Source organism: Xiphophorus hellerii, chromosome 19 (genome assembly GCF_003331165.1).
Source record: "Xiphophorus hellerii strain 12219 chromosome 19, Xiphophorus_hellerii-4.1, whole genome shotgun sequence".
Taxonomy (NCBI): Eukaryota; Metazoa; Chordata; class Actinopteri; order Cyprinodontiformes; family Poeciliidae; genus Xiphophorus; species Xiphophorus hellerii.
Window position 1 is genome coordinate 21,640,280 of NC_045690.1, and position 24,141 is coordinate 21,664,420.

At 39.2% G+C, this 24,141-nt stretch overlaps 2 protein-coding genes across 4 annotated transcripts; one reads left to right on the forward strand and one right to left on the reverse strand.

The window, feature by feature from the left end:
* Positions 1 to 2,679: 2,679 nt before the first annotated feature.
* On the reverse strand, positions 2,680 to 16,958 carry slc5a6b (solute carrier family 5 member 6). Of its 3 annotated transcripts, none has more exons than XM_032547704.1 (16): positions 16,851 to 16,958; positions 14,110 to 14,567; positions 13,949 to 14,014; positions 13,307 to 13,358; positions 13,154 to 13,221; positions 11,850 to 12,004; positions 11,109 to 11,249; positions 10,048 to 10,177; positions 9,612 to 9,700; positions 7,533 to 7,645; positions 7,376 to 7,446; positions 7,217 to 7,303; positions 5,326 to 5,480; positions 5,142 to 5,248; positions 4,927 to 5,048; positions 2,680 to 3,587 (listed from the first exon to the last, which is right to left on the reverse strand). In XM_032547704.1, the coding sequence occupies exons 2-16, from the start codon at positions 14,455 to 14,457 to the stop codon at positions 3,453 to 3,455; spliced, it is 1,839 nt and encodes a 612-aa protein (XP_032403595.1). In that variant the 5' UTR covers positions 14,458 to 14,567; positions 16,851 to 16,958; the 3' UTR covers positions 2,680 to 3,452. The 3 variants fall into 3 exon arrangements, with proteins under 3 accessions (XP_032403595.1, XP_032403594.1, XP_032403596.1); XM_032547703.1 differs by lacking the exon at positions 16,851 to 16,958 and adding an exon at positions 16,321 to 16,546; XM_032547705.1 differs by lacking the exon at positions 16,851 to 16,958 and adding an exon at positions 15,568 to 15,587.
* cenpo (centromere protein O) lies at positions 16,571 to 20,626 on the forward strand. The gene is made up of 6 exons (XM_032547706.1): positions 16,571 to 16,735; positions 16,857 to 17,011; positions 17,402 to 17,552; positions 17,643 to 17,914; positions 18,935 to 19,094; positions 19,668 to 20,626. The coding sequence occupies exons 1-6, from the start codon at positions 16,714 to 16,716 to the stop codon at positions 19,775 to 19,777; spliced, it is 870 nt and encodes a 289-aa protein (XP_032403597.1). The 5' UTR covers positions 16,571 to 16,713; the 3' UTR covers positions 19,778 to 20,626.
* The last annotated feature ends 3,515 nt before the right edge of the window (positions 20,627 to 24,141 follow it).

Here is a 24,141-nt window from a genome sequence, read left to right on the forward strand (position 1 = left end):
AAATTGTGACATTTATAAATGAGCTAATAATGAGTGAAAATACTTTGGAAAAATTAACCCAATTTTTCCATTAAAATGGGGTTCGTTTTAATGGAAAAAAAGTTAATTAATTACTTTAGGTTTGTTTAGATTGTCAATGCTAATAGCACACAGAAAACGGAAACACATTATTTTGGTCCAGCTTGCTAAGGGGTTCACGTTGACCTCACAAGCTTAAAAATCAAACAATATCAGAAAAAAAGTTTACAACTATTCATTCTGAATTAATTAGTCGCCTTTAAAAATTCTCCTATGAGAATGTTCCAGCAAAAACTTTGAATACACAGGCTAATTTGAATAAAAGGATTTATTTCAACCACACCCATGATATGGATCAGTGTGCCAATTTGGAGAGAATCTGAAAGTTGAATTGTAAAAAGAATCTCCAAAGAAATCCAAAAACAGCGCCTCTGTGAAGGTGTACAAACAGCAAACACCCAGTTTCCTGTTTATTGCAACTATACCTCATATACCAGGTATGGATTGCACAGTCTTCTCTTAAACATTTCACAATGTTTAAGTCCCTGTTCTAAACTGAACTCTGCTGTTCTTCTGTAGTTTGTTTCCATAAGACCTGGTCCACATCTAAAGAACTGTAGTCAGGTATCTCTCTATGCTAAAGTTCAAAACATTTAGTTATAAGGACACTTTTTCCAATGACATCATCAGATATCAGTTGCCAGACTCAGAAAGGTGGTAAAGGGTTATTCAAGTAGCACTTACTTTATTAAAATATTTAAATTCTAACATTTTAGTGTCACACGTTAACCTGGAAGGTGAAACAGATTACTCAGAAATTTGCACCATCAGTGATCTTATCAAGTTTAACCAAATGTCTGAGGGAGCTTTATATTGAATCCTGTCACTGGATTGTTTCCAGTTTGTACAACATCCAACAATGTTTTCATTTGGCAATGATCAAAGTTAGTCAGTTTATCTATTATTTCACTTTAAACTGAAAAGAGCAAAAAAATATATTTTCCATTCATCAATTTTAACATGCCTTCTATTTTAATGGAGTTTATTTTGGTTTTAAATAATGATGGCAATGCAGCTTTGTACAATTTTGCTGTAGTACAAAGTTTATGGTTTCTTGTCATCTTTTACTGTCTGAACGCATCAACCTCTCACAGGCTTGGTGGTTATTTGCATTTCTAGATAGTCTTTACAGTGCCTTGTGCAAACTGTTGCAGAACAGCAAATATAGTGGTTTTGTATATTAGTCCTGTTCTTTGTACCATCAACACACAGCAAACATGTTTGACAAAAACACAGTTCATTTTACACAAAGTAACATTTAAGCTAAATTAATATAAGGGACATTTGTCAGTTAAGTGATGCAAAAAACCTGACCACACACACACACACACACAGCATCAGTAATTACATGTAGACTGAAACATTTCTGGTTCATGACATGTGTGAAAAAGTGTTTATAAGATTTTAGATTTATGATAAATTCCTATGAATGACGTTTGAAAACCCTAAAAAACTGTCTCTATAGTCGGAATGATTATTTGAACTATTTCTTCCACTGCTGGTATCTGCAGATTTTAGCAAGTCATACAAAATTTTTAATGTCAGCTTGAGTTAAATTCAAGACTTAAAAAAATATAAATATAGGGGATCCTGCTGGTTCATATAAGTTGACAACAGAAGTGGGCTGATGGAAACTGGTGACGCATTTGCACTTTAATGACAGACTCAAAAAAGCTAGCCAGCAAAAACAGCTACCAACCGCCTCGAGTCACAGAATGAGCGCGACTCAAAAATGCGAAGAGAAACCCTGAGCTCTGATAAACAGCCACAGAGATGCCTAAAAAAAGAATTAAAATAAGTTGTAAATTATTTTTTTCGTATTCACAACAAAAACGACAACTTCTTGTTCTAAAATCTTAAGGTTATATTGCCCACCTTTGCTCCGCAGTGTGGGTGAAGAGCCACAGATTGCACACCCACGTTGTATGCAAACTAAAATTTGAACACGTTTTGACAAAAATGTCAGTCATTCTGCTTGTGGGTTATCGGGACTCTTTATGTTCTTTATGTTCCCTGAACATAAAGAAACCTTTTACTGATTTATCTGACTGCAGCGGAATACATTTGACTATTCTTTATGCTTTGAAACATTACTTCAAAGAATTTCATTGTGCATATTTGCATTACCGATGTGAGGAAACATAGGTCCCTTTAGTGCAGTTGCAGTGCAGTTGTGTAGAAAGCAGCATAAATCAAAATGCTGAAGTCCCTCGTACTGAATGGACGCCCATCCATCCATTTTCTGTACACCCTTGTCCCTCAGAGGGGTCGGGAGGTGCTGGTGCCTCTCTCCAGCTAACGTTCCAGACGAGAGGCAGGGTCGCCCTGGACAGGTCGCCAGTCTGTCTGGCAACACAGAGACAGACAGGACAAACAACCATGCAAAATTTTTTTTTGCAAACTCCATGCACAAAGACCCTGGGCCGGGAATCAAACCCAGGACCTTCTTGCTGCAAGGCAACAGTGCTACCAACTGCGCCACTGCGCAGCCCCTCTGAATGGACGTAAAAACTTGTAAGTCTTGTTGTCGGTGCTCCACAGAATGTAGATTACAAAGAGTATTTTATAAGTAATAAAGTATATAATAAAAAAATGAGACACTTTTTATTACAAATCTTTAATCGTATGTAGAAAAGAGGTTTTACAGTCTTAATTCCAGGACACAGTCTTAGGAGTAATTGGGGTGGCAAGTCTCACAGCTTTTGTAGTAGAGATGCAACAAATAATTGGCAAAAGACTTGAATCAGCGAGTTTGTCGTGGATCGTCTCTGATCAATCACATATCCGAAATTAGTTGAACATTTTTGGTCTATAAACACATCAACTTATTTTGAATTAATAGAAAAATCTGCCGAAGATTAGGCACATATGCAACAATGCATAAATGGAGACAACCTTGTACCGTAATTCATTTACGTTTTTGGCTCTTGTGTTACAGTCGATTGTAAAGAGAATAAAAATTGTGATCAGCAGGTCAGCTTTCAAATAAAACCTGAAATCCGATCTATGGTGTAGTAGCGTTTCTCAAATATTCAAATTTTTTTTTTTTTAATGGTTAAAAAGGATCAACTTGCTCATTCGCTCATTAATCTTTAATTTTTAGATAACATCACAGTGCACTTTCACAAGTATAAAGACAATCTATTGAAACATTCAAGCAGCTGACTGGAACGGAAACATACTGTAGCGTTCTACAAAACCGTCTCCACTGTGAATCACTCAGTCACAAAAAAGAAATAAAAAAGCAGTCTGGAGCCGCTGCTGAGGCTCATAGTGCAAACCTGACAAAAATCCCTCACCCCGAAGGAAAGGCATCAGCTCCGCTCCAAGTGCTTTACGTTCCCAGAGATTTCCGTCCTCGTGCGTGGACGACGTCACACCGCTGTTTCGTGCTCGATAACACGAGAGTCGGCGTCAGGCAGCAAAATCTGCTGCTGCGATGGCGTGTGTTGCCCACGGGCGGCTCCGTTGCTTTCTTTGTCTGAACCTGGCCCTTGTGGGGATGGGATCTTAGGACAACAAGGAAAAAAATGATATTAAAGCAGAGACACAGATGGAATTGATTTGGACGGGTTAAGTTTCAGAACCATGTGAGTGACTTTATTCAGTCAACACTGCACCTGTGAAATGACCTCACATTTGACTACAAAAGAACGTGGTGCGCAGAAGAGTTGACGGTTGAAAAGGTCTTGTTGGTATGAGGAGTCTCTGCTGAAACGATGCGTTTGCTTTTTGTCTGCCGTTGTGGAGCCCAATATGGTAAACCGTCTAAACTTACCTGAGGAGTTTCAGCTGCAGCTCTACTGCTCTTTTGTAAGTTCTCTGACGAGTATCATCATGCAGCAAATTCATTTCTACATCTGAGCTTGGAGAAAACTTGCGTGGATTTCAATCCCTGGAAGGACAGGAACCCGTTCTACATGCAGGGCTGGAACTAACGATAATATTTAGAAATGATCTGTTCCATCGATTATTCTGACAATTAATCGATTAATTGGATAAATAAAATTTGCCACATTCGGAAGCCTTTTCATACAATATTTGAAATACATTAAAGAATGCAAATAAACAGCTAGTTCAATTCATTTTTTATATAGCATATATACTGTATATACACATATATTTTCCCCAAGATGAAATAAGATAGTATTCATTTACGATTAATCATTTATAGCCGTTTCTGCTTGACTTAATATCAGTATAGTGTAGAAGCGATCTGATTAATTTATGGATAAATCGATTAATAAATGGATAACCAAAGGTGACACTAGGACATATTTTTAACAGAATTTGAACAGGATGAAGCTAAAACTATGCTACTTGAGTTCCGGGTAGAGCATATTTATAGACAAAGAACATTTTTACATCTCAAATGCAAAATGTATACATTTTTCTGTACAGTTTTAGCTTATTTAAAATCTGAGGGTGTTGTTCTTTAAGCAAATTAAAGTAACGATTAATGGATTGTTAAATTAGCTGAGGATTATTTCAATAATCGATTAATCACGATTAATAGTTTCAGCTCTATTTACATATTTTCCCTCTATGAAATGACAGACCTGTAATTGTTTTGTAAATTTTCCTACAATCTTTATCCAGGTTGATGGAAGGCATCAGTTGCTCTAGTCATTGCTGATCTCTTTCCATCTTGATGTTGTTTTAACACAAAAGGTCACACTGATTGACAAAGGTCAAATAATCAATTGTATTTAGCAACTGGTTGCTACCTGACTTCTTAAATCCAAGAGAAGCGCCAAGGGTGTACTTACTTTCCATCATTAATAGTCGTTGAAAAGTTTATGCCTGACTTGGTGTTTGTTTTTGTGGGAAACTTTAATCTTTACTTACAGCCGGTCTCAGAGGAGTCACGCAGCAGACCTTCTTCTTCATGTGTTCGGGCAGAAAAAAAAGCAGTTTTCCTAATAACGGGTAGACTGTTCCAGGCGTCGCCTCCCCTTCTTTCATTGGGCCTTGGCAAAAACACAAACGTTTCAAAGTTTAACGTGAAGAAACGTTTCACATTGAAGTGAGGCGGCACGAGTAAATGTCACAGTTCTGCATACCTGTGAGAAAGCTGACGGTCAGCCCGACGAGGATGACTATGAGGCAGCTGAAGCCGGCGTACCACATGTAGGACAGAGAATAAAACCTGTGCAGCCCCGTGGGCCGGCTGAAGAGCAAAGAGTTGATTTAGTCGCGAGATTAAAAGTCACCGGTAACATTCGGTGTTAACGGCGGCAGTCCGACCTCGTTGCGTTGCCGATCGCCGTCTGGAAGACGGCGGTTGTGTTGACGTGGCAGCTGGGCGGCAGCCGCTTAGCGCCAGAGCTGCGGGTGACGATGCTGCCGATGCCGACCCAGAAAGCCCCGACCAGACCTGCGCCCAGACCGGCCACCGCACCCTGGAAACAAAGGACAGAAACTGTATGTGAACGACTGAATGAAGTTCTTCTATTTGTGTTTGCCTGGAATAATTACTGACAGGAGTAAAGTCATTTAATAAATTAAATATAATTTTACATGGATGTGCCACCATTCAAATAAAAACTGATTTGTTTTGACTTTCAGAATAAGATTTACACAAACAACTGTGATCCTAAAGTTGTGCTCATGTGGCCACATAAAGAGCAACGCTATAGGCCGAATTTGGCCCGCGGGCCTTGGGTTTGACACATGTAGTACAGGGGGACATGGGAAACATGTAGAAGGCGGAACACATCATCCACAGTAAACCGATGTGGTGCAGCTAAATGATTGAATAAATATACATAAAAGCTCAAAAACAAAGATATTTATTGTTTTTAAACTTGTTATTCAGGTTATTCAACCATCAGCCAGGCAAAGAGCTATTATTATGAAATATTGTTTTGCTTCTGCACGACAACAATAAAGGTATTCTGATTCTGATATCCATTCAGCCTCCAAGTGTTTCAGGAACATCTGATCATTCATGGAGCTTCTCAGAGAAAAATCTTTCTTTAAAAATGTGAAGTGTGGACATTAACTTTAGTGCTGTGGACGTCTGTGCTGCTCCAACACGTTTAGCATCGAGATGCTATCTTAAAATAGCTTTGCCGACAGGCCAACTCCTTTTAGCACAACTTGAAAACGACAACAGTGTTTTCCAGCGTCCGAACACATCGTTTTCTGAGGCAAAAATTACCCCTCTGTGTGCCAAGAAAAGCGGCTTCGTCTGTCGCTTGTTGTTTGCGGATGTCGCGTGTGCGTCAGATTTACAGGCGTACCAGAAACTCAATACTTAGGTCCCGGCTCAGGACTTTTCTATGCAAAGAAAAGAAAAATGCAATTATCTGCGTTAAAGTTTTATGTAATTAATTCATTAATTAGTTGATTAATTACTTAATCACATATTAAAGTTATGATGCAGGTTTAGATTAACCCTCTAAACGGAGTGCCGGCGATCCAGACAAATTTGTGGTACCGTAATCCCGCCACACTTTGCAATATATGTATACATATAAAAATTCCAACGGTTTCTGAAAGGAGAGATGTTGCGCTTTCTAGACAATATCAGGTTGTTACGGTAATTTCACCCCCGCTGTAGCAAGGAGTGAAATTAATCTGAGGGGAGCTCTTTTAATAGACGGTAAATTGTGAAAATAACTTGCTAGATTTTGAAAGTTCCAGTTGTTATGGATAAATGTGGAAATATATATTTACTCACAGAACATTTAAAGAGCAGTGTACAATTAAAACAAGCAAAAAATATCCAGGCAGAGATTTTAAATTTAGGAAATAAAGGGTTAAAGCATAATCAAGTGTTAGAATGGCCCAGTCAAAGTCCAGACTGAAATTAATGTGAGAAAATGTGGGAAAGTTTAAGGTGTTCTCATATTCATATTGTTTACAAGCTCACGACTAAATATGCAAAACCAGGTCAAATGAATGTCGGCTTGGCGTGCCGTGGTGGCGTAGTCTTTAGCGCGACCCGTATTTGGAGGCCTTCAGTCCTCGACGCAGCCGTCGCGGGTTTGACTCCCGGACCCGACGACATTTGCCGCATGTCTTCCCCCATCTCCTTCCCCGTTATGCCCACTGTCATATAAGGGACACTAGAGCCCACAAAAGACCCCCTGGAGGGGTTAAAAAAAAAATTAAAAAATGAATGTCGGCTTACGATGGAGTTGGCCCATGGGAAGAACATCCCGAGGCAAAACAGGCCAAGAATGGGTCCGCCAACCACCCCGAAGATTTTTAAAGCTACCTGCAACACAAAACATGAGCGCTAATCCACACAAAGTTACTAAGAAATAATCAGATCAAACGCTGAGCTCACCAGTAGGACTGAGTCGCCCAGGAGATGAGTCAGGTAGGCCATGGCCAAGCAGAGCAGCCCGTAGGACGCCGCTTAAGGTAGAGCCACATCATGAACCGTGAATGAAAGTAAAGCTAAAACTTCACCTTGGCGAGGTTTACAGCCGAAAGGGGCTCACCTAAAGCTTTGGACAGGAGCGTCGCTCTCTCCTCCGACATGGAAGGGAAATGCGGCTTGATGAGATCTTCCATCGTCACGGTGGCCAGAGAGTTGAAGGCGGACGAGATGGTGCTGAATGGTGGAAGCAAAACATAAACCCATGAACGTCTTTTCTGTTTTTTGCGATGTTAAAAGTTGTGCAAATCCACAACAGCTGAACAGGTTTTCAGGTTTAATTTTTGTGTGTGTGTGAAGCAACGTGATCACCTGATATGGTTTTCATTGTGAAGACCGTATCGGGTTATCGCTAAACGGTTTCCACTGGCACTACACACACTTCTGTTGTTAACATGATGAATACAGGAAAAACTCGGAGTCTGTGTTGTCTCATATTACAAAAGCGACAATGTTTCGGTTTCCAATGGAAAACTTTGTAATAAAAGAGGGTTGTTAACAAACCCATTCATGTAAATTTGTTGTAAATCAACGGGAAATCAAACTTTTACTTCAGCCTGTGAATGCCACGCAATTCTGCCTTCACACAAAAGATCCCTTTTAGCTTCATGTTCCTCATTTTCTTTCATCATCCTTGATGATGATCCCCCACGTTGTTCAGTTTTAGTGGTAGGACTTTATGACTATTAAATAATTTTTTTCTTATATAAATCCACATTTCAGATTGAAGCAAAACTCTTTTTGAACTTCTTTGTTAAAAGTGAAGGATCTGGTCCCTTACATGATGAAAGTAATTTTAAAACTTGACATGCAGCAACGTGGTGGCTGTCAGTCCACTTGTATAAAAAAGTCAGATGTATGTCTTCTTAAAGGTGCAGTACGTAACTTTTATTTAAACTTTTTTTTTTTACATATTTGTTGAAAATGTCACTATCTCGTGACAGGATGTTATGAGACAGATAATATGCAGGAAAGAAAATCAAGCTCCTCTGCCTTCTCCCAGTGCAAACTGGAAACAACCAATCAGAGCCAAGCGGAGGGTTTTAGAGCTGTCAATCACTCTCCATGTGGTGCTACTCATCCTCCCCTCGAATCTTGATTAAAGTCATAATTATTTTTTTTCAGTCACCCTAACCCTCCTCCCTACTTCTCTTAATATATATTTTTTATTTATTTTTGCACCTCCACCCGTACAAATTGCTACAGGTCTAAATGCTTTCTATTAATTTGAACAATAAAATCTTATTTTTTAGCTTTGTCCAGAATAACTGATCCAATTACCAGTGACAAACATAAAAGAAAGCCTAACAGCATGCTAACTTTCTGTTCTAGAAAACGCCTCCTCCTTAACTGGATAACTGAAAACATTTCCTCTGAGAATTCTTGTACTATAGTACTTTATATATTGGCGTATATTACTTTGCATTGTACAGATAATCCACAATCTAAGTGCTATCTCCTTTTGGTGTAGTTCTTTTTACATGCAACTAACTGTGACTGTAACTAGCTAAATTAAATCACAGTTCCTTTGTTTTACAATGAAACAATTTCTATGTTTTATATATTTGTGTCTTGGTTTGATTTGTTTTAGTACTGTGCAGCACTTTGGTGGAACACATTACTTTCTTATGTGCTTTAGAAATAAAATAGGATTGGTAGAAATTTTAGGGTTTATTTTTCTCCAAAGGGTGAAAGTAAAGTAGGTTTTGCAGCTCTTAACAAATCTGACTTAATTGTGGGCTGCGTTAGTTTTTTTTTAACCACACATAGTTCTTTGCATTTTGGTTTCACCAAAGTTACCATGAGCCTCCAGGCTGCTTCTCTGATTAACACTCTCGGTCAAATTATGTTGGTTGCAAATTTTTACCACATTCACCTCTGCAATGGCTAAAACGTTCAACTCTATGCTGACGATAATGTGAAAATACAGATATTTTCTAAATGTATTCTTTGTGTATGTGTGTGTGTGTGTGTTTTCAAAACTCATCCAGACCTGGAAAAACAAATGCAAAAAAATAAATAAAAATTGTAAACTTTTCAAAAGCATGCAAAGAAAAACAACTCGACATTTGCAAAAGTAAACACACGGCTGCCGATAAGGAGGCCTGATTAGAAAAATCTGATACGGCGGAAAGTCCCGTACCTGAGCGCCGCGCTAAAAAGACAAGCGACAAACAGTCCGGGCAGTCCGGGCAGGCCTTGCAGCATGTCCATCACGAAGTATATCACCATCTGTTTGAGGCAAAGCTGACGTCAATGCTTCCTGGAAGCTTTGGGTTTTTGCATATGATGTATTTAGTCAATAGAAACCACAAAACAAATGTGACATGACCCCTGTCAGCAAACAGACTCCATATTTAAGTCACATGAAAAATGCGATGTGACCGTTACTGTTGCACATGCAAATACCCAGGCTGTAGTATTTGCATTTTTTTGAAGTTTAAGAGCTGTCAGGTCACATTTTTTTACAATTTTAGTTGAAAGTCGGGTTCTTTCTATACTACATTAGTGTATTCTAAAGAAAAAATTAATTTAAAAAAATGTCTGGAGGACATATGACGGAAAGAGGGGGGACTGACCGCGTCTCTGGAAGAGCTGCCCAGCTTCTCAGAAAAGTCCTCTCCACAGTAACGTGCAAACATGACAAGGCCCATGATGCAGCTCAGACCCAGAGCCAGCTGAAGGGAAGGAAACACCATGTAGCACGACCTGCTCACACACCCATACACACACACACACACACACACACACATACAGCAAAGATGGAAAATGGGAAACATTTTCACTAAAAGATCCCCCATTAAAGTTGGCTAGAATCCTTCTTTGACACAAAAACACTTTGATTCCATCTAGGATTATTGTAAAATGCTTCCATTTCAAAGTTTTGCTGCAACTGATGACAGTGACAGAGGAAGAGCGGAAATTTTGTTCTTATTTTTTTAAAGGACAAAAAGAAAAGGAAGTTAAAGGAGAGAAGAAAAAAAAAGAAAGGAGCTGTTTTTATTTGCAATCTGATGAGAGCTCATGGATGAAAACTTAAGTGATCATCAGTTTTACTGGAATAAATCTGCTAAAAGCAAACCAGTGTTTGGTCCTGAACTGTAAACAAATACTGCAAACCCACGTGTTGGGAAATCGGAAACGGGAACCGTACAATTCATTCAGATAAACCCTGATTACAGCCTAATCTGCCCATCTACTCAAGACGTTATCTGTGTGGTAAGTCCATCAGCGCCCCCTGGTGTACAAACTATTAAACCCTTGATGCTTCTTGCCTCACACACTTTCTGGGAAAATCTACAGTGCAAAATGTTCTAGAGCGTAAAAATTTCTGGATTTTTTTCTAGAAGCTTTTTGACCTTGCAAACTCAATTTTTTTTTTCTAAAACATTACGGAGATTGATTTGAAAATTTCTGAGTACACAATCATGAACTACTTTGTATTTCATTAAAGAACATTCTGATAAAATACTTTCAGGTTTGTGGTTGTAATGTGCCAACATGTGAAAAACTTCCACGGGAAGCTGGAAATTGATGTAAAGCTCTTTAGTCTGAGACCATGGAAAACTCTTCAGATTAATTTGTACCCAAATAACTGATAATAATAATAATAATAATAATAATAATAAAAACAAAATACCTCACAGCTTCTTTTTCTGTCCGCGCGCTGAGATATCTTTGGACCTGAGCCTGGTTGACTCCGTACAGGGACAGCATGAGGAAAACCCCGCCGACCCCCAGAGTCCAGAAGGTGTGTCTCTCTGTGGGATCCGGGTTCAAGCTCAAACAGAGAAAAACGTTTTTAAATTAGGGTTTCGTTTAGGCCTGCAACTAACGACTATTTTAGTTCATCTGACAATTAATCCGATTTTAGAGGGTTGTTTTTTTTTTTGGCACATTCTGTAGATTTTTCATTTAACCACTTAACCTTATTTTATACAGTATTAGAAATACATTTTTAAAATATACACAAACAATTCACTTTGCTCAACAATACTTCTAGCATCAACACGTGAAAAACTCGGCCCTTTCTGATCTGCTGATTAATTTGGATAACCAATTATTGACTGCAAAAAAAAAAAAAGATGCTTATTAGGTGAATTTTTTTTTTTTTTTTTGAACCAGGTGAAGCTAAAACTATGCCACATGAGGAGTCTGGGTAGAAATAATTTACAGACAAAAGTTGTTTTTTTTGTCTTAAATGCAAAATGTGTATATTTCTTGTATGGTTTCGTCTTAATTACCGCCATGTGTTGTGTTGTTTGTTCAGCAAACGGCCTCTTTTTTGAGTCTGCATGCGCCAGTTAACAATAAATCAATTACTAAATTAGTTGACGTTTATTTTAACAATGCTCAAGGCCTTAGCAATCACTGAACTCACTCCAGTCCAGAGAGGCGGTTTCCCTCCTTCACTTTCCTCCAGACCTCCGACATTCCTCCGGTCCGCTCCACTCCCACAATGATGACGGCGATCTGGCCGGCGAACATCACGAGGGTCTGAAAGACGTCCGTCCAGATCACCGCCTTCAAGCCGCCCTGCGTGGAGCCGAGCGGAAACATCCGGTCAAACCCAACGGCCAGATCTAAATGGCAACGCAACAGTCTCAGGAAATGAGAACGGAAGACTTGGAAAAGTATTCAAACTGCTTCCAGGACTTTTCTGCAAAAGCCTGGCGCAATAAGCAATTAATCGCATGATAGATTAAAATTTCCATTCTCAAGATTAACATTTTTAGAAGGGCAATTTTGTTTACAGAGACTTCATTGTCCTTTTTATTTACATCTATGTTGCGTGTGTGTGTGTATTTTCCCATTTTATTTATTGTTTTTGGTTGTTGTGTTTGATTTTGAATGTTTAAAATATCTTCCAGGTTCAGTGTGGACTGTTGTGTACAAAATTAAAGGCTATCAGTCTGTGGGAGACTGATAGCATTATTATGCCATTGTCAATATATTACCTGACAATTGTATCAAAACGACAATATTGTCATTTATCGCAATAAGTGCTGGGACAATTTATCATCTAGCAGCATTTATCGTGACAGGGCTAGTCATGCATTTAAGACTTGTGATTAATATATTTCAGGACAATTTAATTGTTTTGGGGTTTTTTTAATGGATGCAAACACCCTGCTGGTTATTCTGCTTATGAGTGGAAATCATTTAGATCGCTCTTCCCTGAGGTACATCTCTCCTGGAATTGGTGGCATATTGAATTCATGTTGTTATAAAATGAGAAGCGATATTACACAAAGTGACTTAGGAGCACGTTATTATCCAGTGAGAGAGACTTTGGCACCGAGCCTGAAAAATCAGACTAGACTGAGTAGAAGTTACGCTTTCCCTCCTTCGCTGCCCCAGAAGAGGCATTTAGCTGTCAATCTGAAATGTTTACTGAAATAGATGTTTTCAGATCTTGGAAACCTTAAACAAGAGTAATTTGTTAGTATTCTGCAATCATTTCCACACAAAGTCTTCCAAGAATGAAGGGTGTTATTTTACGGACGTGGTCACAGCATTAAATCTCAAAAACAGACACATTTCTGCTGTTTTACAAACACGGGAAATGTTTGTTGCATAATTTGGTTTATTAACTGAAAGGAACGACTACTCCACATGCTAACATCATTGCTCCGGACAGAGGGTTCTCATCAGTCAGTTCTCTCAACATTCAAGTCAACTCACCAGTGTCGTGTATAAAGTGCACACTAGTCCGGTTACCAGCACTGTTCCCCAAAGCTGAAATCCGGTAGCTGAAATTAAAACACAGCAACATCCTGAAATTCGTTTCGAACTCCGATTTAATGAATCAAATTAAAAACATAAAACTTTTCATACCTGCGTTTAGTGCGAAAGCAGGCGTGTACACACAAACACCCATATAGATAACCTTAAATCAAGTTAAGAGACAAATCAGAAACTGGAGTGTTTTAAAGAGAAAAAAAACAATAAAATACACAATACACCCTACATGCTTTTTACCCTGCACTGACTGGACAGATTTTACTGGATCTTGCCTAGAGATGCTTTGAGTTCTTTGCAAATAAAAATGGACTAAAATACAGAAAATGTTGACTGCATTGCCTGTAAAGACAGTTTATTGACTCAGTGGGAGTGAATAAAAATGAATGCCACGTTTTTCTGATTTTTTGGGGGGTTGCGGGTGTGTTGGGGAGGATGGTTGCAGGTTTATCTGAGGGCAACACATGACAGGAAATCCTGAACTAAATACCTACAACTCAGAGCAACCTAGAGTGGCTGTGTCGGCTCTAAGAAGAGTTAAAAACCTGACCCTTAACGTTCTTAAAGTTCAAAGGATGGTTCCTGCATTTTGCATAATCACAAAAGAATTTCCATAAAACTTCACTATGTCACAGCTGGATTTCCGTTTTGGCCCATGCCAGTCTTAGGTGATGTTATACAGGTTATTTTACCAAGAAAACTTTACAGGACGGCTGACTGGTATCTGAATGCACCCACCATTTGAAAGATAAACGTCAACGTTCCACATATCCGCACTACTTTGTTGAACCGTAGCTCCAGATACTGCAAAACAAGAACAACAACGCCGACTTATTGCACACGTACGGCTGACGTAAACGGACGTGTTTTTTTTTGGAGGGGGAGGGGGGTTTACACACCTGGTAAGCGCTGGAGAGCCTCAGCCTGTATAACAATGGAACGAAAACATGAGCAGGAATCAAAAGCCCCAGAATGTAAGCGCAGCCGATGAACCAGTACTGGGTGCCGTGAGTGTAGATCTCGGCCGGGACGCCGATGATGGCCACGGCTGATTGGAAGGAGGCGATGAGCGACAGTGAAACGGGGAGACACCGCATGCTCCTGTCTGCCATCAAGAACTCCTGCGTGGTGCGCTGGCGGCCCCCGGACAGGGCGTAGTACAGCCCGATGCCCACAGAGGCGGCCAGTAGAAGGGCAAACACGACGTAGTCCACGGCTAAAAAGTGCTTTTGATCGGACGGGTCCATCTTGGTTTGCTTCCTGGGCCGGAGAGTTCAAGTGGCTCTTTGTGTTGCTCCTTCATGCGAATCAGAAACGCTTTTCTTCACACCCAGTCAGTCACAAGAATCCAGAAAGCCTAGAAAAAAAAAAACATGAAATATGAGAATTAAAAATGTAATGATGCCAAACAAAAAGCAAGAAAATGGTAAAGGGAGGAACCACCAACTCTTTTGGAATGAATGGATATAATATATGAAGTCTATGCAATGGATCTACTGATTTTATACCTCAGATATTCCTCAGAAAAATGCAAACAATATCTGAATAATAGAAACATTTCATTTGTAATTAACCACCCTACATCAGTGTTGAACTCTACACACAATATTCATAATCTTGAACTAAACCCCTTACAAAGTGTTGTTTTTTAAATTATTTTTCCTCCTCTTTTCTGTTGTTTTTTACAATTAGTTTGTTTGTGTCTGTCCAAAAATCTCCAGAAAAAAAAAAAAGAAAACTACATAACTGCAGTTTTAAAAGGTCTCTTTAAATGTAGTACAAAAATGGGTTTTGTTGTGATTTAGTTAGCTTATCAACACTATATGAACATTACAATCTGTCACAGACAAGGTCACGTCACTTCCTTGAAACTGTTATCTCACCAGCTTGGAAGCTGAGAAAGCTGGAAACTTTAATTTTGTTTAACTCTAAATTAACTGGGAAGGTCAAAGGCAACTTTATGTTTTTTAACTATCTAGTATAAATATAATATTGACAGTCAGAATGGCTCCTGATGCCCTACAAGAGAGCCAAATGACAGCTTTAAGTAAAAGAAAAAACATACATAAAATTTCTCATTTTTAAGAGACTTTGTGCTGCCCTCAAAATACAACACGTGACTAAGTGTAGCTAGTACACTGATCTTACCGCTACGCTAAAAAAAAAAGAAAAATACACTGTTGTACAATTTATCAACAAAAGAAAAAAAAAACACCCACCAATGCTTAACTGTCTTCCAACCACAAAAATACGTACAAAGACGACATTTTTCCAAGGTACAAATCGTAAAAAGTACATTCGTTTACTTTCACCTAAATGCCTAAATTCTTGTTGGCAAGGTTACCGGAGAAAAATACCTCAAAGATAGTTTGCTTCCAAGAGCGCTCACTCGGTCATGTTTCTGAAAATGCAATATGACAAAAAAAAAAATCCTTGTAACACTCTGCTCAAATTTCAAACCTGTAAAATTTTAACCACTTAATTAATTAATTTAGTCATGCCATTAGCTGACTCAGAACCTATTTGGCAACTTATTAGTTTAACTCATTTTCACTATGAACTAATACAGAGTATTTGATTGAATGGCATAACTGACTTTGTTGTCTAGTATGATGCAGATTTTGTTACATTGTCACAAAGTCTAACTTTTATTAGAGAAAAAAAAAAAACCAGGCTATGCTCTTCAAAAATACCTCAGAGCTTCCTAACGGAGACATTATTATTCTTTGCAGGGTATAATAAAAATATAATGGAAAACTGAGCCTTGTCAAATTTACTTTAATTAATTTAAGATGATTTAATAAAAAGAAAAGTTTTACCAGTTTTATCATCCCACTGACTTACTATTTTTTGATTGCCAAGTAAACTGACCTGTGCACAATAAGGTTGTTTGGGTGTTAAAATATTAAAAAGTGCAAAACGTTTTTCAACTTTTATGCTTATTAATATCTGTGATAGCCTAATAAATCTAATCTAAAAAGCTCACCAACCAGCTGCAATGAGCTAATTAAAACCTTCACTTAAAACAAATACATTTGAACAGCATAAGTAAATCAGCAAAGTGTTTTTAAAAAACGTCCAGGAAGCAAATATAATGCAGTTGGACTCACCTTTAGTTGAAGGAAGCACTGGGTCACATTCAGTAAACACATGTTTGTGGGACATTCAGGAGCTCTAAACGTGTCAAATGCAACTTGTTTGCGCATGAGCATCAGTGCAGTGGCCACATATTGCAGAAAGTTGATCTCCCTGTTTTAATTTCCTCTATTGAAAACATTTAACGCCGAGTTCACCTTTTACCTACACAGCCAGTCTAAGCTTCTGCTCCATGTGATGAAAACTGTTGTCGTTTCTCTTCCGGCAGTTTCTGACGTCAGGGCGGGGCAGCGTGCGCACGCAACAACCGCGAAAATTAAAAACAACAACAATAAAGTACTGGATATTTTTCGTTTGAGTTGCTAATTTAGACGTAGCCGAATTAACAAGGAAAAAGGTGGAGAAACATGGAGGGAGCGTCGACGAGAGGTAGGCCAGAACCTGAAAGCTAACTTATTGTTAGCTTGAAATAACTTTGCTTCTGCGATGCTAACATATTAGCCGTCGCTGAATTCATTTCAGGGTTTACGAAAGTGTCTCTTACCTCCAGGTGTTTTGTGCCACCTGAGTCTGCTGGAAGTTCAGGCCCGGAGCCGGAGGAGTCAGGTCCCACAGCAGCCGAGTCGAGTGAAGGAGCTAAAGGCTAAAGTTGAAGCGTTGACCTCGCAGAGAGATCAGCTGAAGGCAGAGCTGCAGATACACAAGGTTCTTCTTCTCTTCTTCTGAGGCTCTGAGACAATGTTGTACTCTTCAAAAACGTGTTTAGACATTGCACACAATTATGCTGTAATATTTTCTTGTTGCCTCTTTGATTCTGGTTTGTAGTTGCAGAATTTTGAATATACAGAATTGTCTTTGGCCAGCAGGATAAAAGATATTGGGCCTGAAACAAAAGCGTGGTATTTTGTTTTTTTGTCTCCTTCATCCATTAATAATCTTATTTCTTTAATTTAGAGATGGAAAATTATAAGACTTTTTCAGTGAGACTCAAAGCAAAAATCACAAGTCTCAACTCCCTCAAATCCTGACCTCAGTTAAGCCACAGCATCCTTGAGTAAATCATATTTTGTCTATGTTTGCCTCCCCCTCTTACAGAAGCTCCAGAAACTGAGAGCACCTGTAGACAAACAGCGAGTAGATGGAGAAGACGAGGAAATGGACGTAGACTCGGAGAGCTCAGAGTTGTTCCACCTGATGGCCAGACACTCTGAGCTGATGGATCTTCTTCATGCTCACAACCTCATTGGTAACGATAACATATGAATTAAATTTTTTCATTTTTTCGCTACCTAATTGCTGTTATTTATTCGCCGACTTTATTTGCTGATGTCGCCAGGTGGGTATGACGCCATCACAACAAACAGGGGGAAAAGCATGTGCTTCTCTCTGGCGACCCAGTATGAGGGTGTATATTTGGACACCTACAACCTGGAGCTCAACCTGAAGCCAAACGTTAGGATCAGCCGCCACAACATCCCGCCTTTCATTCCTCTGAACAGCCTGGCTGAGCAGAGCGACTTGCAAACCGACGTCAGGGCTTTTCTGGCCACAGTCAGCCAGCATCTTAATGCGTTTGCAGGCCGCAGGCAGCAGCTGAAGCTTGTGAAGGTGCCAGATTTATTTAAAATAATAGTGTACTGAATACGTTGGCTGCATGCACACCTTTTAAGCTGTGGCATAAAGTTTTCATAACTATATGAAAACTATGTTCTCTTCAAGAAAATAGTCAGTTCATTCCACCACTATGCTTCACATTATAGTTATGTTCTTTCTGTGTTATGTATTTGTGTTTAGCTTTGACTATGAATATTGGAATGTTCCTCCAAAACACAAACCTTGCTCTAGTCTGAGCCAAGGGTATTCAAAGCGAGGAGCGGGGGCTATTAGAGCAAAACTACAACTTTCAATTCTAAGTCTTAGTTTTTTAAAAAAATTGATATTGTTGATGATTTTGGCCCATATGAGAAAAGGTCTCACAGTCTGCCCTAATCAGACTGTAAGAATAGAATAGAAGTCTACTCACTAAGCTGATGGTCACCTTAAAGGAATAAAAGTAAAGCTACAAAATTACATTAACAAAATAATAACAGCAGTACACTTAATTAAAAAGACACTAGAATCAACAGCAGCAAGCCAAAAGGTAAGTGGTAAGATGAAGGTTAAGAAAAATATAAAAAAATAAAACATTGTAGAGGAAGGGTAAATTTATTACATTCCAGAATAAGAGAAACATTGGAATGAATTGGATGATTTCTATTTCAGAAAAGGCCTCTTTCCTGCTTCCTCACCCAGATGTGAAGAATACAGAGAATAGTTTAATGTTGAACACAACTAGCATTTGTTAGAAATTGTTCACGCTCTCTTAGTGTTGTGGTTGGCAACACTAAGTTGACCAAATGTTGGTCAAATAGACTATTTATCAGTGTGCACACGTAGGTATTTTGATCTTAACCACTAACAGATTTGTCATGGTTTACTTTTCTAACATACGAAAACCTGTTTGTTTTTTGAATAGTGGTGCGTACACATTTAAGAGCCCATTGAAGAGTCTTAGTTACAGTAATAGAAGAGCTGAAACTTCTGGTTCTGAATGAGTATGCTGATATTTGCCTCTTGCTTATGCTACAGGAGCAACACAAGTCCGTTGAAGTGATGGAAAGCAATCTGTTGTGTTCGATACTGGTGCTGATGTTCACTGTGCCCAAGAAGAAGACACCCTTGCTCTGCACGTTGGAGTACACTGACCACACCAGGTGTCTTCCTACTCAAGTCCACCTGAACTGCGAAGGTAAGGTTATTGCACACTGTGATGAACATCGCATTGTGTTATATATTTTTCCTTTAGTTGTGATGTAATTATTGAACCTCTGATTCTGGGGGTAGACTTGAACCAGAAGATCTGAGTGGGCTGGCTGGATGGATGACATGACAACATATCTTTGATGTATTTTGGTGCTGAGACATACAGTGATTTTTATAAACTAACAGAAATATCTTCAAGCCTATTCTCTGCGCTACAGGGAGCCAGTGGGAGGACTTTAGAACTATTTTCGTAGTTTTAGAGAGAACGTGAGATCTCAAGATCTCTTGTCCTTTAATCCTAGAACTGTTCTTCAGGTGATAGAAGACTGACTTTGTAATTGTCTTTATGTGTCCATGAAGGTTCAGGTCTGGATTCATGGCAACACCCAGAGTTCAGGCCTGATGAGTAGTTTGTTATATGTTTTTAAATCTAAAATATCCTGGTATTTTACATTTATTACTATTGCACGTGTAACTTTTTATATTCTCTCACTTAGACTAAAGTAAATTATTTTTGTAAGCTTACTGTAAAGTCTTTTACACATGTGCGCTTTTGCAGACGAACTGCTTCCCGACTCTCCGAAGTGGAAGAAAAACTGCAGCCTACTGATGGAGGTTCCTGTGCACAGAGCTTTAACGGCCATAAAGAAAGCTAGCGATATTGTTTAATTTATTCTCCAATATGTAAATGATTACTGTTTGATGTACATAATGCAGGAGTTCGCTCAAAAGGTCGGTTTTGTGTAAAATTGACTTTTTTTTAACCTTACAGCATGTCACAATGTTTTTCCCTCATCAGAAACTCGGTCGCGCTGACCTCCGTAATCTGAATTTCACCGTTAACAATCGGTAAAATTAGTTTCTGGCGTGGAAGCGTTCTGCAGGTGCAGCTGTGCTGTTTGTGCAACGTTTATAGTTTATTCTGGAGCTGTAGCGCCCCCTTCTGGTTCTGGACTCTTATCTCAATTCTCCCTTCAGCACAAGTCAACTATATAATTGTTCCATCATCTCCAAGAACTGAAAGAGGAAAACTGTTTCCAAATTTTCCTAGTTTTACTTTTCTTAAATGTTTTCTTTCTTGATTGTGTGCAGTTTTCATGAAGCAGTTTAACAAGCAAATCAGCTGCCAGATTTGCAAGCACTTTGGCGGTTCAATAGCCCATTGATAGTGGGCATGTGCTGTCCACCTCTTATAATGGTGACATTATACTGTATGTTTGGGAAAAAATTAACACATCCAGTAACTAAATACACAGAATTTTCTTTTTCCAGATTAACACATGGATTGAGCATAAATACATGAATCGCATTAATCCATGAAACGTGTATGATTATGTCTAGAACAAACAAAGCTGGGGAGCCATCCATTTATTGTTTATGCCAACTTAATCCTTGTCCCTAAAGATTGTCTAAAAGGTTTATTTGATTTCAGGTTGAAAAAATTAGCACAAGGAAATGTTTTGATTTATTGATATTGGCATGCTCTGAAAGTGAAAATAATAAATGGTACATAATATATTTTATTTGTGTATGTGGTGCCTACTATTATTGATGAAACGAAGACAAAGTTGATGAAGCCTGAACACAAAGATAAACATTTGAAATGCTAATTTTGTACTCACAGTAAATGTGACGTAAACACCCTGCATCTTATGTCAGCAAATATCAACGAAAATCACATTACATGACTGAAGTGAGAGTCAGTGAAAAATATCAAGTCTTCTTGTAGTTTTTTGATTATGGTTTATAGATAGAGAACACCCAAGTTCTCCGAAAATTAGAATATTATAAAAAAAATAATAATAATAATAAAAACATATTCATAGAAAGTTAAGAAACAGGGATAAGTGATGAAATAGGTTACAGATAATCTTGACCAGACTTTGAAGCAAAATCCATTAAAGCACAGGTGTCAAACTCCAGTCCTCGATGGTCGCTGTCCTGCAGTTTTTAGATGTGCCACAGGTACAAACACTGGAATGAAATGACTTAATTACCTCCTCCTTGTGCAGATCAGTTCTCCAGAGCCTTAATGACCTAATTATTCAGCTGTGGTGCAGCGGAGGCACATCTAAAAGTTGCAGGACAGCGGCTCTTGAGGATTAGAGTTTGACATCCCTGCTTTAAAGGATTTGGGTAAGCTTCACAAGGGGTGGACTGAGAACCACTATACAAAAGGTACTCCAACATATGGGCTACAAATGTCCCAACACTTCATAGGCACAAGATACAAAGGTTATAAGCCTCTGTGAAGTCACGGACCTCTGTGACCTTATAGGCCTCAGTGACTTCATAGGCCTCTGACCTCATAGATCTCTGTGACCTCATAGATCTCTGTGACGTCATAGACCTCTGTGACGTCATAGGCCTCTGTGACGTCATAGGCCTCTGTGACGTCATAGATCTCTGTGACTTTATAGGCCTCTATGACCTCATAGATCTCTGTGACGTCATAGGCCTCTGTGACCTCATAGATCTCTGTGACGTCATAGGCCTCTGTGACCTCATAGATCTCTGTGACCTCATAGATCTCTGTGACGTCATAGGCCTCTGTGACCTCATAGATCTCTGTGACCTCATAGATCTCTGTGACGTCATAGGCCTCTGTGACCTCATAGATCTCTGTGACGTCATAGGCCTCTGTGACCTCATAGGCCTCTGTGACCTCATAGATCTCTGTGACCTCATAGGCCTCTGTGACCTCATAGATCTCTGTGACGTCATAGGCCTCTGTGACCTCATAGATCTCTGTGACCTCATAGATCTCTGTGGCGTCATAGGCCTCTGTGACCTCATAGATCTCTGTGACCTCATAGATCTCTGTGACGTCATAGGCCTCTGTGACCTCATAGATCTCTGTGACTTCATAGGCCCAAATGCCTTTGTGAGATGTTGCTGAAAAACAACAATAGTTGTTTGATGTTTTTCAGCAACAGAGGTAAATCCAATTATTTTGTCGTTTATTGAAACTAAATAGTGGTTTCAAAGGTAAAGTAAGAAAAATAAAAATTTTAGAAGACAAAAACATAAACTTGCAAATTTTTTAGATAAAGGAGAGGATATTTTTAAGAGAAAGCGACAATAAAAATTTTAAACTTAGCCTTTTTTACTTGTTGTTTTTATATATTTTGTGTTTGGTTTTTCAAGTAAAACATAAAATGGCGAGAAAAAAAAACGGTTTTCAAAAAGATCTGAACATCTGTGCTTTTTTTTGTTAATGCAGTTTTTTTAATATATTTTTTGTACCCCGCCAGGAGGTCTTTTTGTGGGCTCTAGTGTCCCTTATTTTTTGAAAGTAGGCTGACAGGAAAGGGGGAAGGAGAGAGGGGAAGACATGCGGCAAATGTCGCCGGGTCCGGGAGTCAAACCCGCGACGGCCGCGTCGAGGACTCAAGGCCTCCAAACATGGGTCGCGCTATAACGGCACGCCCTTAATTCAGTTTTTTATCTTGTTTATATTTTCAACAGAGCTCAATAATACCTTCCACAGTTTTGATTTTTCCAATTTTCTTGTTGTGCACTGAAACTTTGGAACTCAAAGAACCTGTCTGTGCCATTTCTGTTGTTAGACTGAGCTGAAAGATTTCTTCTTTCGACTTCTAATGTCCTAAAATTTTGGACAATCCTGTTTACACTTTGTCCTCCAAACCTTTGTGGACCATGAACGCTGTTGGACCCTTGGTCTCTTGACTGCAACATATTCCCTCTGGACCTTGTCTGGTTCCATGAGTGATAATGTCCTTTCTGTTCCTGCTGTGGAAATTGTCTTTGGTTCAACGGCGGCCTTTTGTAGTGGTTACTGTGGCCATTTGCAAAGTCGTTGCCAGGATTGCGTTGATAAAAGTTTGTAATTTGTAGTTGTCTGAAGTTGGGTCTACTATCCTCTGCATGGAGTGGAGCAGCGACCCTAATCTTCTCAGGATATTTTCTCTGAGTTTGTACCTGGGGGAAACTCTTTTCGCTGTTGAACCCTTCATTTCTTTGATGCCCACCACTGAATCTGGTGTTGGACCTTTTCATAGAGTTGCTTCCATAATTCTGTTGCTTTGAAGCAGCCATTCTGGACCAGTGTGGTTCCTGTCTTTTCGACAAGTCAGAAGAATCCCTGCAGGGGGTCCCAGCTTGACTTTTCTGAGACTGCAAACTTACCAGTTTTCTGTCCACTAGTGTCTCCTCAGTGCAGTCCATGGATTCGTCTTCCATCACTGACTTGGGAACCTTCCTAAAACGTGCAAGTAGTTCATCCCTGAATTTTTTACGCAAAGCCCACAAACCAGACGAATCCTTGCTGGGAATGGCAGCCGGGTCTCTGTGCCGGATTCTGACGCTTGCAATCTTATTGAACTGCTTTAATATCGCAGCCATATTTAGCTGACTTGAGACAATGTCAGCCATTTCAAACAGCTGACCTTCCTCCTCGGTAATCAACTTTGTGATTCCTCTGTATCGAGCGAGGATGTCATACCTGAGGTTTTTACGCCGTGCCCACAAATCATTGGGGTTGCTTCCTCTCATTTTCCAGTCTTTGCTCAGACTGTAGCTACGTTGCTTTACCATGTTTCCAGCGTTTATATTCTGATAATTCAAACGGTCGTCTCAGCTCCTTCCAAATACTTAGACGTATTTCGGGATCACAGAAGTGAAACTTGCTCCTTGCGTAACTGAATCAGACAGAATGACATAATTCTGGGAGATACATCCAATAGCTGTGATGTCATAAACAGATGCTCCACGCATTTATGACGTCATAAGGAGGGTGTGATAGCTTTCTTTTAGATTTTTCTCGGCAACAGAGGGGATTTCAGCTGCCAGAAAAACCAATGAAGCTAGTTTTTACCTCAACCTCTCAGCCATTAATATTCAGCTAAATGAAGTTAACAATGCAATTCACCTAATAAACAGTGAAGTGCAAAAATTTTCACAGCTCTGGAAGACTTAGAAAAAGCATAACTTTGTTCAACAACAAAAGTTTGTTTCTGATCTAAAAAAAAAACAGGTTGGAAGTACTCAAATGAGGATCAATCAATGTGAAA